The 17,382-nt window shown below is 40.6% G+C and overlaps 1 protein-coding gene across 2 annotated transcripts in view; it reads right to left on the reverse strand.

The window, feature by feature from the left end:
* Positions 1-3,299: 3,299 nt before the first annotated feature.
* Positions 3,300-17,382, reverse strand: part of Prpf38a (pre-mRNA processing factor 38A) — a 47,237-nt gene continuing 33,154 nt past the window's right edge. The window contains exons 1-10 of one of the 2 annotated variants that reach the window (XM_031378140.1): positions 16,991-17,364; positions 15,220-15,379; positions 13,624-13,745; positions 11,039-11,124; positions 8,804-8,914; positions 6,943-7,055; positions 6,026-6,052; positions 5,830-5,927; positions 5,360-5,408; positions 3,300-3,700 (exon numbers count right to left, since the gene is read on the reverse strand). In XM_031378140.1, the coding sequence (XP_031234000.1) occupies positions 3,658-3,700; positions 5,360-5,408; positions 5,830-5,927; positions 6,026-6,052; positions 6,943-7,055; positions 8,804-8,914; positions 11,039-11,124; positions 13,624-13,745; positions 15,220-15,379; positions 16,991-17,120 (939 nt within the window). In that variant the 5' untranslated portion in view covers positions 17,121-17,364 and the 3' untranslated portion in view covers positions 3,300-3,657. Of the gene's footprint in view, positions 3,701-5,359; positions 5,409-5,829; positions 5,928-6,025; positions 6,053-6,942; positions 7,056-8,803; positions 8,915-11,038; positions 11,125-13,623; positions 13,746-15,219; positions 15,380-16,990; positions 17,365-17,382 lie in introns of those variants that run through there. The other variant, XM_031378141.1, reaches the window with a different exon arrangement.

The following is a 17,382-nucleotide window of genomic DNA, read 5'->3' on the forward strand; positions in this document are numbered from 1 at the left end:
GATGGCTCAGCGGGTAAGAGCACTGACTGCTCTTCCGAAGGTCCTGAGTTCGGATCCCAGCAACCACATGGTGGCTCACAACCACCCGAAATGAGATCTGACGCCCTCTTCTGGTGCGTCTGAAGACAGCTACAGTGAATTACGCTGGAGCGAGCCAGAGCGAGCAGGGCCGGCAGAGGTCCTGAATTCAATTCCCAGCAGCCACACACATGATAGCTCGTGGACATCTGTACAACCATAAATAAATAAAATAAATATTTAAAAAAAAAAAAAAAAAAAAGAATCCTATTATCTGGTGAACTTCATTCATTCCATCCAATTATCTCAAGTGTATAAGATTTTATAAAAGTTGCTTATGTGCTGTTTTAACAAATATAGTAAGTTAGGGAGAGAAGGATTAAGGCACTTATACATAGGAAACTAATTTCACTAGACTTAGAAGAAAATTAGGAAATTGAAATAACTTTTCCACACAGAAATCCTAATTTCATCGTTGCTCACAAAACTAAGAATAATTATGTAAACCACTGAAGAGGCAATTTTCATTTTTCTAGCATCATGTTTCTTTTAGACATCAGTATACTTAATATAAAAAAAAGAACTGAAAAACATTTCCTCTTTTTGTTTTTGTTATTGTGTATGTGTATGTATGATGCATGTGGATACTCGGATGCTCATGAAGATTCAGGCACTGGAGTGGCTCCTCATTACCCCATCATTGTACCAAGTTATCAAATTCAGGTCATTCAACAGGGTGTCATTTTCTGATTTTCATTTAAACTCAGATTACACTTCTGAAGGAGGTTAATGAGGTTTAACATTGGGTTGTTCTAATTACAACTTACTAATGGAAGCTTGGCATTTCTTTTCCCTGTGAAAACAGTTTTTTAGTGTTAAGGTGTTGTGAATTATAAGGAACAGGATTTCAAATGGTGAAAAGTGAAGTCCACCAAGTGTTTCTGTGGTTAAAGCATTTACTGTTCAATCATGAACGGTGACTTGCCCGAGAATCCATGTCAGTTGACTCACAAACACCTGTAACATAGCCATCATCAAGGGATCCAACACCTCTTTCTGGCCCTATCAGTACATATATATACACATTCAGAGACATGCACATATACACGCAAATCTACTATTGGATTTTACATAACCTTTTCTTTTTTTTTTTTTTTTTCAAGACAGGGTTCCTCTGTGTAGCCTTGGCTGTTCTGGAACTCAATCTGTAGACCAGGCTGGCCTCGAACTCAGAAATCCACCTGCCTCTGCCTCCCAAGTGCTGGGATGCGTGCACCACCACCGCCCGGCTGGTTGTCTTGTCTCACTCTGTAGACTAAGCTGGCCTTTCGGATTAAAGGCTTGTGCTACACTGCACGCCCTGTTTTTCTTAAAGCCTGCATCAGCACAAAGACTATATGCATGTGTACAATTGAGATGTAGAACATACTCCTAAGACTATGTGATAACCAAAGTATTTTAAAGCTACTATTCAAAGGCCTCATGTAATAATATGTAAAACAGAAGAAAGAAATCGGTCCCTAAAATCTTATCTCTACAAGTTTGTGGTTTGCCAAAAATGGTCTCTAGTAGTAAATGTGCCATACTCACCATTACTTTATTTATTTGTATTAAACAACAGGGATATTATGCTTCCTGCTGCCCATTGATCCAGATCCTACTACAATGAATGTATGCTTTAAAATTGGGGAAAGTTTCCCTCAAAATATTGTTGGGGCCTTTTTATTACAGGTTACTTAAATCTACCTTAATAGTAAAAAGATTTTTTTTTCGAGACAGGGTTCCTCTGTGTAGCCTTGGCTGTCCTAGAACTCACTCTGTAGACCAGGCTGGCCTCGAACTCAGAAATCCGCCTGTCTCTGCCTCCCAAATGCTGGGATTAAAGGCGTGCGCTACCACCGCCTGGCTGTAAAAAGAATTTTTTTAACACAATATTACGATAAAAGTGCCAAGTTATCAGTCAACAGAAAACAATAGAAATGTTTATCCTATAGCCAGATATGATTCCCTGAAGCTGGATGCTATAAGGCTGCTAATGTTTACAATTCCTCCTAGGATTAGATAGAGTTGCAAGAAGTCAATCATTTCTCCCGTCTTAAAGGAGAAAAGGTAAGTACAGGCAAAAGGAGCTGTTCTAGGTAGTGTGGACTCCTTCCCCCAACCTTGTTGCTTGGGAGTGACTTGGTTCTGTAAGCAGCCCCCACAGACTGCAAGCTGGAGTTGAGCACCTGCTGTGTGGAGGAGTCCTGACTGCTGCTCCTTAGATCATAGACTTAGCAAGTCTCATACTTATGTTAAAGGTTTACCGGATCTTCCTTTCAAGATCTCCTTCTGGTCTGGTGTTAATGGATTTTCTCCTGTTTATGTTATATGGGCAAGTGTCGAATTCCTCTGGGTCTGATTCCCAAGCCTAACTATAAATACTGAGTGAATTACAGTAAAGATCTCTTATCACTTCTACCTGGCATCTGTGTCTTTCCTTACTAACTGCTTGCTCCCACAGATAATTGTTCGTCCCAGTCCTAGAGCACCCACCGGGAGACAACAAGTTAGGATCAGAATACTCTCAATGAGGTATCAGTGCCTATGGACTTGTGCCTTTGACCTACTGATTTCTTACTTACCTTTGTGAATTGCTAATTCCAGTATTTACTAGGTGACCTGTATTAGTAGTGACAAGTATTGGCATTGTCTGTGGCACTGCTGTTTGTTCTTATATCTTCTCAGACATATTCTATGGGCATCTAAATCTTCCATGGTTGTCAGTTCTAGCCTAGATCACTATGCTCTGAACTCCACTAGTCCCTATTTTTACCCATATGGAAACACAACTCTCTTAAACTTACTAAACTGAATGTGTTGTTTTCATTTCTACCACAACCCTCTTCCATTCCCTCTAAAAGCAGTCTCTTCTGTTATATAGCAATTTAGGTCAAAACCAGAAACAGTACTCTGCCTCAGCCTGTGTTGAAATTACAGGTGTGAACCATGATGCCTGGCTTGTATAAAGGATGTGAAATGCATCATGTTGAATTGTTTGAACCTGAATTAAAAAAAATCCAGAAAAAGCTTTATGTTTGAATGTATCCTGTTCTTGCAAAACTACTAACTAGTTATTTTGCATGTTTATTGCCACTACTGCTGTCTGTACTTAGTGAGAAGTTAGGAATTACTATGCTTTAGTAGCTGGGTGTTTACAAGGCATGTTTACATAGCAGTAGCATAAACCAGAAGATCCTCAAAGCAGTTAATCATAGAGAAGAAACAAAAAACCAGAGAAAATGAGAACTGTGGCAGGTTTAATTACAAATAAAAGGATTACATCTTTTTACTCAGGAACCTCTCCAATTCCCAGGTCTTCACCCTGTTAAGTATGAATAACCATAGTTGGTTAGGCCAAAACCTGACCTTGATTTGGTCAAAAACACTCTTCAAAGCTGTTGGTTATAATCCAAAGAGATACAAAACTTAGCACCTCTGTAATAATAAAATAAAAACAAAACCCAACAAAACAAGAAGTTGATTTTGAAAAACCCAAAATACTCATAGCTGCTTTAAGAGGAGATCTTGATCATTCTACTTAAACAGATACTCTCATATCTACAGGAGGTCATGTGGACTAAAATCAAGATGAATCCATTACTCATTTCCTCTCCGGCTCTTCTTGTGGCTTTTCTTAGACCTGAAAGGTAATAGATGAAAATCATTCAATTAAGTAGCAAATAAGATGAACATAGTATGCTGACACTGAGTACAGATGACATGAACATTAGATACTTTGTGGTTGCTTTATTGACATCTCCCACTTTTTCCTTCCCATTGCTGAGATTACAGGTGTATCACCATACCTAGTACAATTTAATTTGTATTTGTGTGTTACATGACATTGAAAAATATACTTGAGTGCATATGCAGGCTGGAAGCTGTGACACTCTTGTTTTCATTGTATTTATTGAGGTAGTTTTCCAGTTGACACAACCCAATCACCTGGGAAAAGGAATCTCAACAGAGGATTTGTCTACAGTAGACTAGCCTTGGCTATGTCTGTGAGAGCTTGTCTAGATTGAGGTGGAAGGGCCCAGCCCACTGAGGACAGCATCATCGCAAGGTAGTTGGGTCTAGGCTGTGTAAGAAAGCTAGCCAGAAAGCAAAGACAGTATGCAGCTCTCCCCCACAGCTCTTGCTTGAGTTCCTACCCTGACTTTCCTAAATCAAGGACGAAGTATAAGGACAAGGATTGTACCTGGAAGTACAATCTGAAAGAAATCTGTTGCTTTGGGTCATGCCATTTATCCCAGCAACAGAAAACTAGAGCTTAAAATGAAGCTAGTCTAGATAACCAGCCTACCCTGAGGATCCTGTCTCTGTCTTCAGTGTTGGTATTCAAGGAAGTATATTACCTGCCTGGCTTTTAAAACGTGGTATCTAAGGATTTGGACCACTTTGCATAGCAAGAACTTTATCCTTGAAGCCACTGAGATCCAATCAAGGTTTTTTTTTGTTTTTGTTTTCCAGGCATTCAGCTGTTAAGTTTTAAAAGTTGGTTCAATCCTTAGTACCCACATTTGGTGGCTTACAAAAACTGCAGTACCTGGGGATTTCATACCTTTCACCTCCACTGGCATCTGCACTCACTTCAGATATACACACACATATATAATTCAAAATAAAAACAAATCTTAAGCTGGGTGTGGTGGCGCATGCCTTTAACCCCACCAGGGGCAGACAGATCTGTGGATTCAAGGGCAGGCTGGTCTACAAAGTGAGTTCCAGGACAGCCAGGACTGTTAAACTGAGAAACCCTATCTCGGGGGGTGGGGGTGGGGAATACTTAAGGAAAAAAATTAGTTCTTAAAGCCCAGAACCATTGAGACTATAGCTCCCCTGCTGTCCAAAGTTTTAACTATATAAAGGAAAGCAAGTACAGAAGAAATTGAATTCTAGGAATTTTCAGAGGAAAAAAAAAAGCCTGTTTTTGTCTTGTGACAATTAATTGCAAATACATCAAAACAAAATTCCTCGTGCACACGCACCCCCCCCCCCCCTTTCACAAGCCAGAGGTAAACATCAAATGTCTTCCTAAATTACTCTCTACTTCATTTTTTGAGACAGGGTCTCTCACTGAATTTGAGGCCTTAAGACTGGCTAGACTGGTTGGCCAGCAAGGTCAAGGGGTCTTCTCTCTAGCACTAAAATTTCAGTTTCACAAAAAACTGGCTTTTAACACAGTTGCTTCAGACTGAACTCTAGTCCCCATGCTTTCATGACAAGAAACTTATTTACTCAGTTAGGTACCTTCCAGCCAAGCACTAAATTCTTAAAATAGAGATTTAACCCATACCTTTCAGGAGACTTTGAGTGGCTTCTATGTCTGTGACTACGGTGGTGACCTAGGGAAGAAAAGGTCATTGGATGAGCGTTTTTGTTCTCCCCTCCCCCAGCTCCTCTCCTCATATCACCTTTTTGGCTTATTCTTCGCACACTATCTCTCTCTAAACTGGTTGTTAGTTTTGGCAGGGAATGCAGTGTTGAAATCGTATATCTAGAACATTATGGCTAACAACAAAACATTAATTACCTTACACTTCAACTTCTATTATACTGGTCCTTATTTGAGCAATTTGGATTAAAAACTGAAATCCCATTTCCATATAATGAAGCTCAGAAACATCTAATGTGAACTTCTGAATTACACGTCCCTCTCCTTTTCTGCTTGGTAGTAGTGCAGCTTGGCATTTCATGTTGCAGAAGTCTTGATGTTCCTTTTAGATTAGTTACTAAGATGAACAATAGAAGGCTCAAATACCATACCTGGGGATTTAGAGCGGGATCTGTGCCGTCTGTCTCGGGACCTGCTTCGATGGCGTCGTGGACTCTTGCTCCTATGCCTTTCTCGTCGGGGAGAAGGACTATGATAAAAGAACAGCTAGCTTAGCACATGTTTTTACAACAAATGCCACCACTTCCCCTTTTAAAACCTTCTTGTCAGAAATGACTAAAGACCTACCTTCTTCTTTTAGGGGATCTACTCCGCCTGTGGCAAGAGGAAGAGCAGGTTAGTGTACTGGATATTGTACAATGAAAAAAGTTAAAACCACCCCCTCCTTTTTTTTAAATAGGGAGAAGTGCTGGGGACTGAACACTTGCTATGTCTGTGACTAGGGTGGTGACCTAGGGAAGAAAAGGTCATTGGACGAGCGTTTCTGTTCTCCCCTCCCCAGCTCCTCTCCTCCTCATATCACCTTTTTGGCCTATTCTGAGGATACTACTTACTATCACATCTCTCTAAACTGGCTGTTATTGGTGGCAGGATGCAGTGGCTCCTGATTCTTACTTGTTCTATGTCTGAAATGTAGTATTCTATTCTTCTATTTCTAACACACTGTATCACCATGCAACTTATTTTGAGCAGTGAGATAATGGCAAATGTGCCATAAATAAATACTAGAAAAACATTTGCATGAAAGGACCTATTGGCTCTTGAATACCTGGTAGAGGATAGGAGGTACAGGGGAACTGCGCTAGCTATTCACATTATGGCCACTCCATACTATCTGGGAAATAAATAGTCAGAAAACAGGTGAGCAAATATAGCTGAACTGCATATCCAAATCCAACTTAATTCACTAACGACAAACTAAGTAAAAGAAATGGTTGTTTTGTTTTGTTTTTATGTACATAGTTATGAGGGTGTGGGATCCCCAGGAGCTGGAGTTACAGTTGTGAGCTGTCATCTGGGTGTTGGGGAATTGAACCCAGGTCTTCCAGAAGAGCAGCCAGTGCTCACACACTTACCCATCTGTCCTAGCCCCAAGAACTGTTTGGTTTTTTTTTTTTTTTTTTGTCTACCAATGAGGTTTTAAGGGTGATGATTCAGTAGTAATAGGGAAACATAAACACTGGCCAGGTGTTCCAGCCCCCTACCTTCTGGGAGAACGACTCCGGCTCCTCCTGTACCGCAGTGCAGGTGAGCGCCTTGGCTTGTCCAAGTCTCGGTAGCTTCTTCGTCGGTGGTCAGGGGAAGGCACTCTTTCCAGCTTGAAAAGAGATGGATGAATGCTGGATTTTATCAAAGGCAGCCATGAAGAAGATGGCTATAGTTCCCTCACTATTCTGTCCAGTGTATATCTCTCAAGTGACTTTACAACAGTGATTGGACTACACAGGTTGGTAGTTCTACTGACAAAAAAAGAATTAACGATGTACAGTTTTGAGTGACCTTTTTATTGATAACAGTATCACCTGCCTGTGACTGACTACAGTAAAAAATAATAATGCAGATTTCCTTAGGAATGTGAAATAGACTCAAGTTTAGTACTGTTAAATGCAAAGCCATAGCAGATTTTAATCTTTCCACCAGGCAGTGGTGGCACACACCTTTAATCTCAGCACTTGGGAGGCAGAGGCAGGCGGATTTCTGAGTTTGAGGCCAGCCTGGTCTACAGAGTGAGTTCCAGGACAGCCAGGGCTACACAGAGAAACCCTGTCTCAATAAACAAACAAACAAATTTCTCTAGCGCTACCAGAAGTGTATGTAGCAGCAGGAGATGGGCATGGCAGTGTATGCATTTAATCCAGCTGGGAACACTGAAGCAGGTGGATCTTTTAATGAGTTCGAGATCATTCTGTCTATAGTCCCAGGACAGCCAGAGGTATATACCCAATCTTGAAAAATAAAAAAACAACCAAAAGAGAAGCAAAGTGTAACAATACCCAGAGTGTTATCTACATACAACATTTACAAGTTGGAATTGTGGTAAAGATGTCAAACACATAAGTGGAGGAAAATGAGGATTAAAAAAATAATAGTGCAAGGGACAGGAACAGATAACTCCATGTTGAGGAAAAATAATGAGATTATTGTTTTATCAATATAAAACCCAATTTGAGGTTAATTTTTAGTTTTAGAGGCAAAGTCTCAAACTCACAGAGCTCTACCGGTTTTGTCCTCTCTAGAGGGTTCAAAATTAAAGGCGTGTGTCACCATGCCAAGCATTTCTTGTATGTCCTTCTGGTTCTTGCTGTGTTTCTTAGAAAATGTAATTGCAAATGTTTCAGCTGTTACTATAAGCACTTTCACATTTCCATCATTTTAATAGCTGCTTAAAAATCATGTCAACAATCGACCTGAGGAAGTGGATTGTTTTCAACTTTTCAGCACTATAATTACTAATTCTGACAAAATATGACTATGCAGCAGGTAACTTCTCTCCTTAAGAATATGTTCAAGCATGACAAGTTTTTTGGTAGCTACCATTCATTTACTAATTATGTGGGAATATACTAAGCCCTTCCTGAACACAGGACAGTCTTCAGAGGAAAGTACTCTTTAAAGTCACTTTACAGAAGACAAGTAATCTAACACAGCAGGAGGGACGGAGTGCACCTCAGGGACAGAATATGCATTCAGCATAGGTAACACTGTGGATACAATCCCTAACTCAAAGGGAGAAAAATCAGGACTATTAAAACCATACCACTACTATGACAGAGAAGAAGTATTCAAGCTGAGGGGTATTTGATACCAAAGCTCATAATTTTAGTAATAACATAGCACTCTTATTTTTTAGGCACAGGCCTGTGATCTTACTATTCCTGAGGCAGAACTGAAATGTCTTGCTAGCCTTATCCACACAATAGAGCTCTCCTTGTCCAAAAGGACCCCAAAAGTAATTAATAAATCCACAAAGAATGTAAAAGAAAAGGTTATCATTAATTTAAAAACTAATAAAATAAGGGCTATTTCCTTCCTTCCCAGCCCTTAAAACTTTCATATATGCCTTACCTTCTCATCTTCCTCTTCCTCTTCCTCACTAGACTCCACGTCATCCATGTCCTCTTCTAGAGCACTAACTCGAGGCTCCAGTTGCTCAGCTTCTTCTAGCACATATCGTTTCTACAGAGAACACAGTCAAAGTTAAAAGTCACTGCCATTTCTTCCATAGCCTGATCCTAACACTGAGCTTCTGGGGTTGATAGAAAAGCCTTGGAACCACAGCTCTGGTATATTATTAATATACCTGGAATCTATATGCTTTTTAAAGTTCCCCTACAAACAGATGGCTGAAGGGAACAAGTTCATTTTAAATTGTTTCTATTTCCTGTGATCTTATACTGTAAAGTCAATGCACCGTCAATCAGTTTGTGTGTCATCAAAAATGTTAACTTCAGGGCTGAAGAGATGATTCAGCTATGAAGAACACTTGCTGCACTTGGAAAGGACCTAAGTTAAGCTCCCAGTACCCACATGGTGGCTTACTAGTTCCAAAAGATCCAGTACCCTCTTCTGGCATTCTCTGGTGGAAGTTGAAAACTAATTGTCCTCTGGCCCCTCTATGCCCTGGCACATTCACACACCCCCAGCATTAATAATGATTAATAAAAATAACATAAAAAGCAAATGTTTTAATTTTATAAAGGCAAATTTGCTCATTTGTGTGTGTGACAAAAGTACATGAATTGGCAAATATATGTGCCAGTTTACCTATGCCAGAATTGGACCTGCCTTCTATTGCTCTCCACTTTACTTCAATGAGACTAGTCCTGAGCTGGAGGCTTGCCATTTTGGCTATACTATCTGACCAGCGAATTCTAAGCATTTGTCTGTATCTACCTGCCAAGCTTGGGTTATAGGTACTTAGCAGCCATGCTTTTTACATGGGTGCTTGGGGACTTAAATTCAGGTCCTTATCAGAGATCAAGCACTCTTAACCACTGACCCATTTCCCTAGCACTGGGTGGTTTTTGTATGTTTTTTGGGGGGTTTTCTGTTTTGCTTTTGTTGTTGTTTGGAGGGTTTTTTTGGCCGGGGGTAGGGGTAGTGTTGGTTTATTGTTTGTTTTGGAGATGGTCTCACCATGAGGGTTTAGTTGTCCTAGAACTAGAGCAGGTCCCAAGTGCTGAGACCAAAGTCCTGCACCACAATGCTTGGCAGAGTAACTTTCAGTAAGGTGGTTTAGTTCTTTCAATATTTTAAAATTTTATCTGTGAGTGAGAGCACATGTGTCAGAGTGTACATGTGAAGTCACAGGACGCTTTGGGTGTCATTTCTGTGAGTGTGAACACATGTGTCAGAGTGTACATGTGAAGTCACAGGACGCTTTGGGTGTCATTTCTGTGAGTGTGAGCACATGTGCCAGAGTGTACATGTGAAGTCACAGGATAGTCTGGGTGTCATTTCTGTGAGTGTGAGCACATGTGCCAGAGTGTACATGTGAAGTCACAGGATAGTCTGGGTGTCATTTCTTGCCTCCACTTTGTTTCATGCAGGTGTCTTGTTCACTGCTGTGGATGATAGGTTAGCTGATCTATAAGCTTCTGGCACTTATCCTCTCTCTGTCTTCCATCTGCCTGCTCGCATTACTGCTGCAAGCACCAACTCTGTGTGTGGGTTCTGAGGACATGGAATCAGGGAGTCAGCTTGTATAGCAAGGGTTTTACCCACTAAGCAATTTTCTCAGGCCTGAAGGTTCACCACCCTTTTTTGTTGCTTCATGAACAGTCATCATTTATCATCTTGCTTTAGCAAGATGGTAAACAAGAAGTTTAAGGGATTTAGTGTTTTCTTTTTCATTCCGAGTGATCTTTTTTCTGTTTCATAGCCTAGCTTACCAATTTGAAAAAAAACAATACTCCAGTTATACTATCTAGGATAACATCCCAAAGAACCTTTCCTCTGCTCACTTTCAAAGCCCACCCATGAAGCATCACCTGCTTCTAGCTCATTCCCTATCCTCTATAAATTTTGGTATAATGACTTATTAAGACAACTTTTTTTTGGGGGGAGGAGGGGAGGTTGAGACAGGGTTTCTCTGTGTATCCCTGGCTGTCTTGGAACTCACTCTGTAGACCAGGCTGGCCTCAAACTAAGAAATCAGAAATCTACCTGCCTCTGTCTCCCAAGTGCTGGGATTAAAGGCTTGGGCCACCACTGCCCGGCTTAAGACAACTCTTAAAGCTTCAGTGTTTCAGCAGGTATTTATGTTTTTGTGGGAGGGAAAAGGTGATCTTTGTCTCATACCTGTAGCCGGGGCAAAATGATATCACAGACTCTCTCACTGTGCAGTAGTTCATAAATGAACTCATCTACATGCATCAGTACAAACTCTGGAAGAGAAAAATGATTAGATTAAGCAACCTGGAGATGACTTAGTTCCCCAAAGAGTAAAAGAATCATGAAATTTTATATGACGCTCCTTACATGCCACATCTCTTTCATTCCTTCCTTTCTTCTGGAGACAAGAACTGAAAGTAGGGCCTTGTGTTGCCTAGCTAGTGCTCTGTCACTAAGCTAAATCCCCAGCCTTACCTCACCACTGGGCTAAGTCCCCAACCCCGTGCTTTACCTCTTTAAAAATGTTTAATTACATTTATTATTCACATATTCCAAGCCCATGCACATGCTTTTGCCACAGTATATGTGTAGAGGTCAGAGGAAAACTTTCCAGAATCTGTCCTCTACCATATGGGTCTCAGGCTTGACAAGAGGTATCAGCCCAGTCAAGCCTCTTTAGAAAGAAGAGACTAAGAGATGAATGTCAGCGGCCTCTGATGGTACAACACACAAACTTCCCTGGGATGAGCCTCATGGAAGAAGCAGTGTTTAGAAACAGGAATCAAGACCTAATCATTTCGGGCTGGAGAGATGGCTCAGCTATTAAGAGCACTGACTGCTTTTCTGAAGGTCCTGAGTTAAAATTCCTGAAACCACATGGTGGCTCACAACCATATGTAATGAGATCTGACGCCCCCTTCTGGTGCATCTGAAGACAGCAACAGTGTTTTTTTTTGTTTGTTTGTTTGTTTTTTTTGTTTTTTTGAGACAGGGTTTCTCTATATAGCTCTGGCTATCCCGGAACTCACTCTAGACCAGGCTGGCCTCGAACTCAGGATACTGCCTGCCTCTGCCTCCCAGGTGCTGGGATTAAAGGCATGCGCCACCACTGCCTGGAGAGCAACAGTGTTCTTAGATATAATAATAAATAAATCTTTAGGCTGGAGTGAGCAACCTTTATTCCCAGCAACCACATGATGGCTCATAACCATCAGTATAGCTACAGTGTACTCATATATATAAAATAAATAAAGTAAATCTTTAAAATAAAAAATAAAGAGAGATGATCGTGGCTATTCCAGGTAGCAGAACCAAAAAACAGGAGGCACAAACATAAAAGTAGACACATATGGTCTTGAATTATGTCATATAATCTTGACTAGATTAGATAACTCAAGAAATATCATTCAAGTTAATTTTCATAGGTCACTTAATAGTAATTTCTCACATTAATCCATAATGTCCCCCAAAATACTATATTTTTCTTTTTGTGAGTAAGATAGCTCAATAGGTAAAAGCACTGGCTGATGATCTGAGTTTGATCCCTAGTACTCACAATAGGAAAAAACAAACAAACAAAAAAACCCCAAAATCTCAGGTTTGTCTTCTGACTTCTACATATGCACCATAGCACATATGTGCTTACAATCACAATACAAATACTAAAACAAAAATATTTATTTTTTATAAGATAAAATGACAATTTTTTAGAATCTCCATACTAATATTAGCTTAGTCGTATGGCTCAAGTGACTTTGCATACCTCTATAACCCTACTTAAAGTGTCCTGTACAGGACTACCACAGAATGTCTGAGATACCACAGTCATATCCATCCGTTCACCATGTTGCTTCTATTCGTGACATAACACCTGGCATATTACCAACTATATATATTTCAGTGAAGAAATAAATTTATAAAAGTTTAATGTACAATAGATATTGAGAATTCCTAAGGAGTATTTGTGGTTTCTAGATAGAGATGCTCAACTGATAGTTTGTCCAACCATTCTAGTATCTAGAATGCCCTGAAATCTACAATACTCTTGTTCTAAGCCATTTTGAATAGGGGTCTATTCTTCTCACTAAATTGCTAATCTTTTATCCCAAAGAAGATAGGTATCTCTCCACTTGAGAATTTTTGATTATATGACTAGAAATCCTTCCTCAGCATAGGTGAATCTCTAAGGACAAAGCCAGTAGCTCAGGGGCAGAGCACTGATCTTACATGCATGCGCCCTCCCTGGGTTCAATTCTCCAATACTATTCCTCAGCTACAGTACAGTGAGCAACATGCCCATAAAACAAGACAAAACAAAGCAAAGATGTAGCTGTAAATGATAGAAACATCTCCTTGGATATGCTTAGTGTTTTTCAGTGGAGTCCCTACATGAGTAACATAGGTCCACTTAGTCTACAAGGTATAGCATAGCATGGGAACAATCCTAGAGAAGCAGCATACAGGGGAAAGAACGGAAAACTATAGGATTTGGAAGCTAACTTTGGGCAGGCTAAAAGCAGGTTTTATAAAGAAACCATTTTGAAGCTTCTACATCTTGTGGATGGAGCAAATGTGGAAAATATATCTGACCTAAGTCAGTGTTTAACACGAAATGCAGCAGAAAAGGGAGGCAGCCATGTTCCCAAGGAGTCAAGGCTTCCATTGAGGGAGACAGAAAATTTGATGGCAGATAGCAATAACACAAAGAAATATTTAGTGCATGCGAAAATGGATAGGCTGAGGAATAACAGTATAGAGACTTGGTGTCATACCTCCATTTCGGTTCTGGCTCTTAATTTTTCGATAGTCATTGTACAAAGGCTCCAAGTACTTGTAGCAATCAATTGCAGTTCCAGTCAGCCTCATGTAAAGTGCCCCCAACATCCGGACATACCTACCAGAGAGATTACAGTCAAACAACAGGCCATCCCAAGACTTCCTGAGTTTTATAACTGGCTTTTCTCATGACAACTGTCGGTAAAAATGTTTATTGTTTTTTTTTTTTTTCTTGCTATCAGATAAAAAAGCCGTAATTCTGAAGGTATCGTAGAACAGATGATGGCTAAAACATGGAGACCTAATCAACTTCCTAATCTACTAATCACTAGCTGTGGGGGCTTGATACATGTTCTTCCACTTTCAGATATATCATCTGTAAAACTTTACAGAATTAGCCTAAGATTCTAAAAAGGTAATATGTTTAACACAGAAGGCATAATATACATTTTATAATAATGCCAGAACATGCATACATAGGCACAAATGTAGGTTCTAGATAAAGGTCAAAGTCATAGAGGTTAAAATTCTGATTTCATAAATTACTAACTTTAGTAACAGACATTGAACTTGTTTTCGCAACCTCTAAAGTGAGAATATGCTACTTAATGTACTACATCGGTGTCATAGACAAATGCAAGAAAACTGTATTGTTAGGAATAGCATGAACACATTATGTTCTTACTAAGTTAGTTGACTTCTAATTGTCTTTTTTGGGGAGTTGTTATTCCTCCTCCTCCTTTATCACATATATCCAATTCCTTACTCAAATCTCTATTTGAAATCCACGCTTTATCATGTGAGAAGAACAGTACAGCAATGAATATGCATTCTGACAGGAATCCTAAGTGAAGCCTAGCACTCAGAAGGCAGAGCATAGAGAACTGCCATAAATATAAGGCCAGCCAGGACTACACTGTGAGGCAATATTTCAAAGAAAAAAACAAACAAACCAAAGTGTATTCTGAAGCCAGCTTCACCTCTCCAATTCCCAATGGGGGATCAGATTCAGCCTTCGCCATTTGTTCTACCCCCAGGCTTTGTCTCAGTCACAGATCTAGCACTCACTAGGCACTGGTGTGAAAAGCATGTGAATCACTGTATACGAAGGCCTTAAAACACATTTTGTTTGGCACAGGATCAGCTGTTATACCTGCCTCCTACACCTGCCTCTGCATTCCTAGAGAATGGAAAACATGAAGCAGCTAATTACGCTACCATACACTGATAGGCTTTAAAAAATTAAAGAAGTTCTATGGGGCTACAGTCAATAGGAACCAAAGTCTAGTAAGATATAGGTCTAACCTTTCGATTAACATCCCATGTTGTATGACTCCCACATCTGATGTCTACCAACAGATCACTCTGATGAAACTCTGTGTGCATGTGAGCATATGTACAAATATTATGTGTGTATATTTATTTAATTTGTGAAATGTTTGGGGGAAAGGGGAGTTAGGTCTACATGACCACAGCAGACAAAATACAAGTTCAAGGGCCAAAGCCTGTGGAAATGAAACACACAACAGCCAGTCCTGTTAGCAAAGTCAATCCTGAAGCACTAACATTTTTGTACTGCTTAACACACTTACTTGAAATCTTCATTTTTTATGAACTCAACAATGATATCCTTCTCAGGTTGAATCTGAAGCATCTTCAGGGTTAAACACAAAAAAGGAGTTGGCTTTATGTTTCCACCGTACACACCACCCACGAACTTTAATTCCATGGCCTTGTCAACTACAAGTTCAGCTGAAACAGACAAAAATAAAGTGACACACATCTTAGACATATTAAAGGCTTTCATTATTCTTGGTTGGAAGGTAAAGGGTTAGAGTTCCTAAATAGTCAATAAGAATTTAATATTGCCAGGCGGTGGTGGCGCACGCCTTTAATCCCAGCACTTGGGAGGCAGAGGCAGGAGGATTTCTGAGTTCGAGGCCAGCCTGGTCTACAGAGTGAGTTCCAGGACAGCCAGGGCTACACAGAAAAACCCTGTCTTGAAAAACAAAACAAAACAAAACAACAAAAAAAAAAAGAATTTAATAAAGAGAACAAGAGCTCATTTATAAAAATGACAGCCTTAATGAGAGGAAAACAAAAAACCCTGAGCATGGTGACACTTGCTTTCATCTCAATCCCAGCACTCAGGAGGCAGAGCAAACAGATCTCTGAATTTAGGCAGTCTAGTCTGCAGAGTGAGTTTCAGGACAACCAGGGCTATATATGCCTGGAACTACACCGCTACAGAAAGAGACAGACCCCTTAATTGTTTAGTCCATCAAGGAAGGTTGGGACTCATGAATCCTCAATCTTTATACAACAAATCATGGGGGAAGGCCTCTCATTACTACCAGATGCTGGTTAACTCGGGAGGCAGAGGCAGGCACATCTCTGTGAGTTCTAGGCCATCCTGGTCTACAGCTAGGACCACACAGAGAAACCCTGTCTAAAGTAAAAACAAAGAAACAAATAAACACTGGTGTGACTTTCAGCTAAGGATAATGAGAACAAAAAGAGGTTTACATGATTTACATGCTAGAGAACCGCAGCCAGAGTCACACCAGGTGCATTTGAACAAAGCTAGGAAACCTGACCAGACAGCTCCTCTCAAGAACTTATAGGAGCCATCGAGGTGGCTCACGCCTTTAATCCTAGAGTTCAGAAGTGGGAGGCAGATGAATCTCTGTATGTTCAAGGCCAGCCTCGTCTACACAGAGAGTTCCAGGTTATCCAAGGCTACACAGTGAAACCTTATCTCAGGTGTTAAAAAACCAAAAAAAAAAAACCCAAAACAAAACAGAAACCTAAAGGACTAGGGGAAGCCGGTCAAGAATGAAAATACTGACTCATTTAAGAACAGCAAGAATTTGATTATAGGAATGGTGACATTCCTTGAACATCTTCAGAAAGTTGTATTCCAGGAGCTGTTACCCGGTCCCTGAGATAAACAGTCTAGTACCCAGCAGACTATCAAAAAAATGGAATGGCTAAAAAAACCTAAGGAAATCCTTCCGCATCAAGAAAGACCCGGTCAGCTGTGCGGTGGCGGCGTATTCCTTTAACCCCAGCATTCGGGAGGCAGAGGCAGGAGTTCGATGCCAGCCAGTTCTACAAAGCGAGTCCCATGACATCCAGGGCTATTACAGAGAAACCCTGACTCGGAAAACTGAAAAGAAAAAAGAAAAAAGAGGAAAAGAAAGATCGTGTCAGATTTGTCTGTGTCCTATCCAGTACAAGACCAGGCACAGAGCATTTATATGAATGGTTGACATACTCTTCCAGTATCACCCCAGAGGGTCTATCTTTCCTCAGTCAGAAAACACCCGTAGGCCGAGACGCGGGCTGCGCGCTGTCACTCACCTGTAAGTCCAAAACATTCTTCTTTCCAGTACTTTGATTCATAGATTCGCGTCCGGATGATCTTCTCCACCAGATACTGAGGGTTGGTGCCATGGATGCTGTGGGCATCCTTCACTGTACGGTTCGCCATTTTAGAACTCTTTCAATTCTATTTCCGTCGGCTTGCTTAATACGGGTTTAAGGAAAAGAAAAAAAGTCTCCCTAGATTACCAGAGTCTAGGGAAGCATCAAGTAAACCCTTCGAACCGCAGAGAGCCACCAGCTTCGTGGCGGAAGCTGTGGCGCAGAACTCTTTCTCCCGACTACGCACAGCACGCCTCAGACGGGGCCGAAGCAAATTGGCGGAAGTGCATCATGAACCCGGAGGGCGTGGCGAGGTGTTAGAAACGCCA

The sequence above is a fragment of the Mastomys coucha genome, unplaced genomic scaffold, assembly GCF_008632895.1.
Source record: "Mastomys coucha isolate ucsf_1 unplaced genomic scaffold, UCSF_Mcou_1 pScaffold18, whole genome shotgun sequence".
Lineage (NCBI taxonomy): Eukaryota > Metazoa > Chordata > Mammalia > Rodentia > Muridae > Mastomys > Mastomys coucha.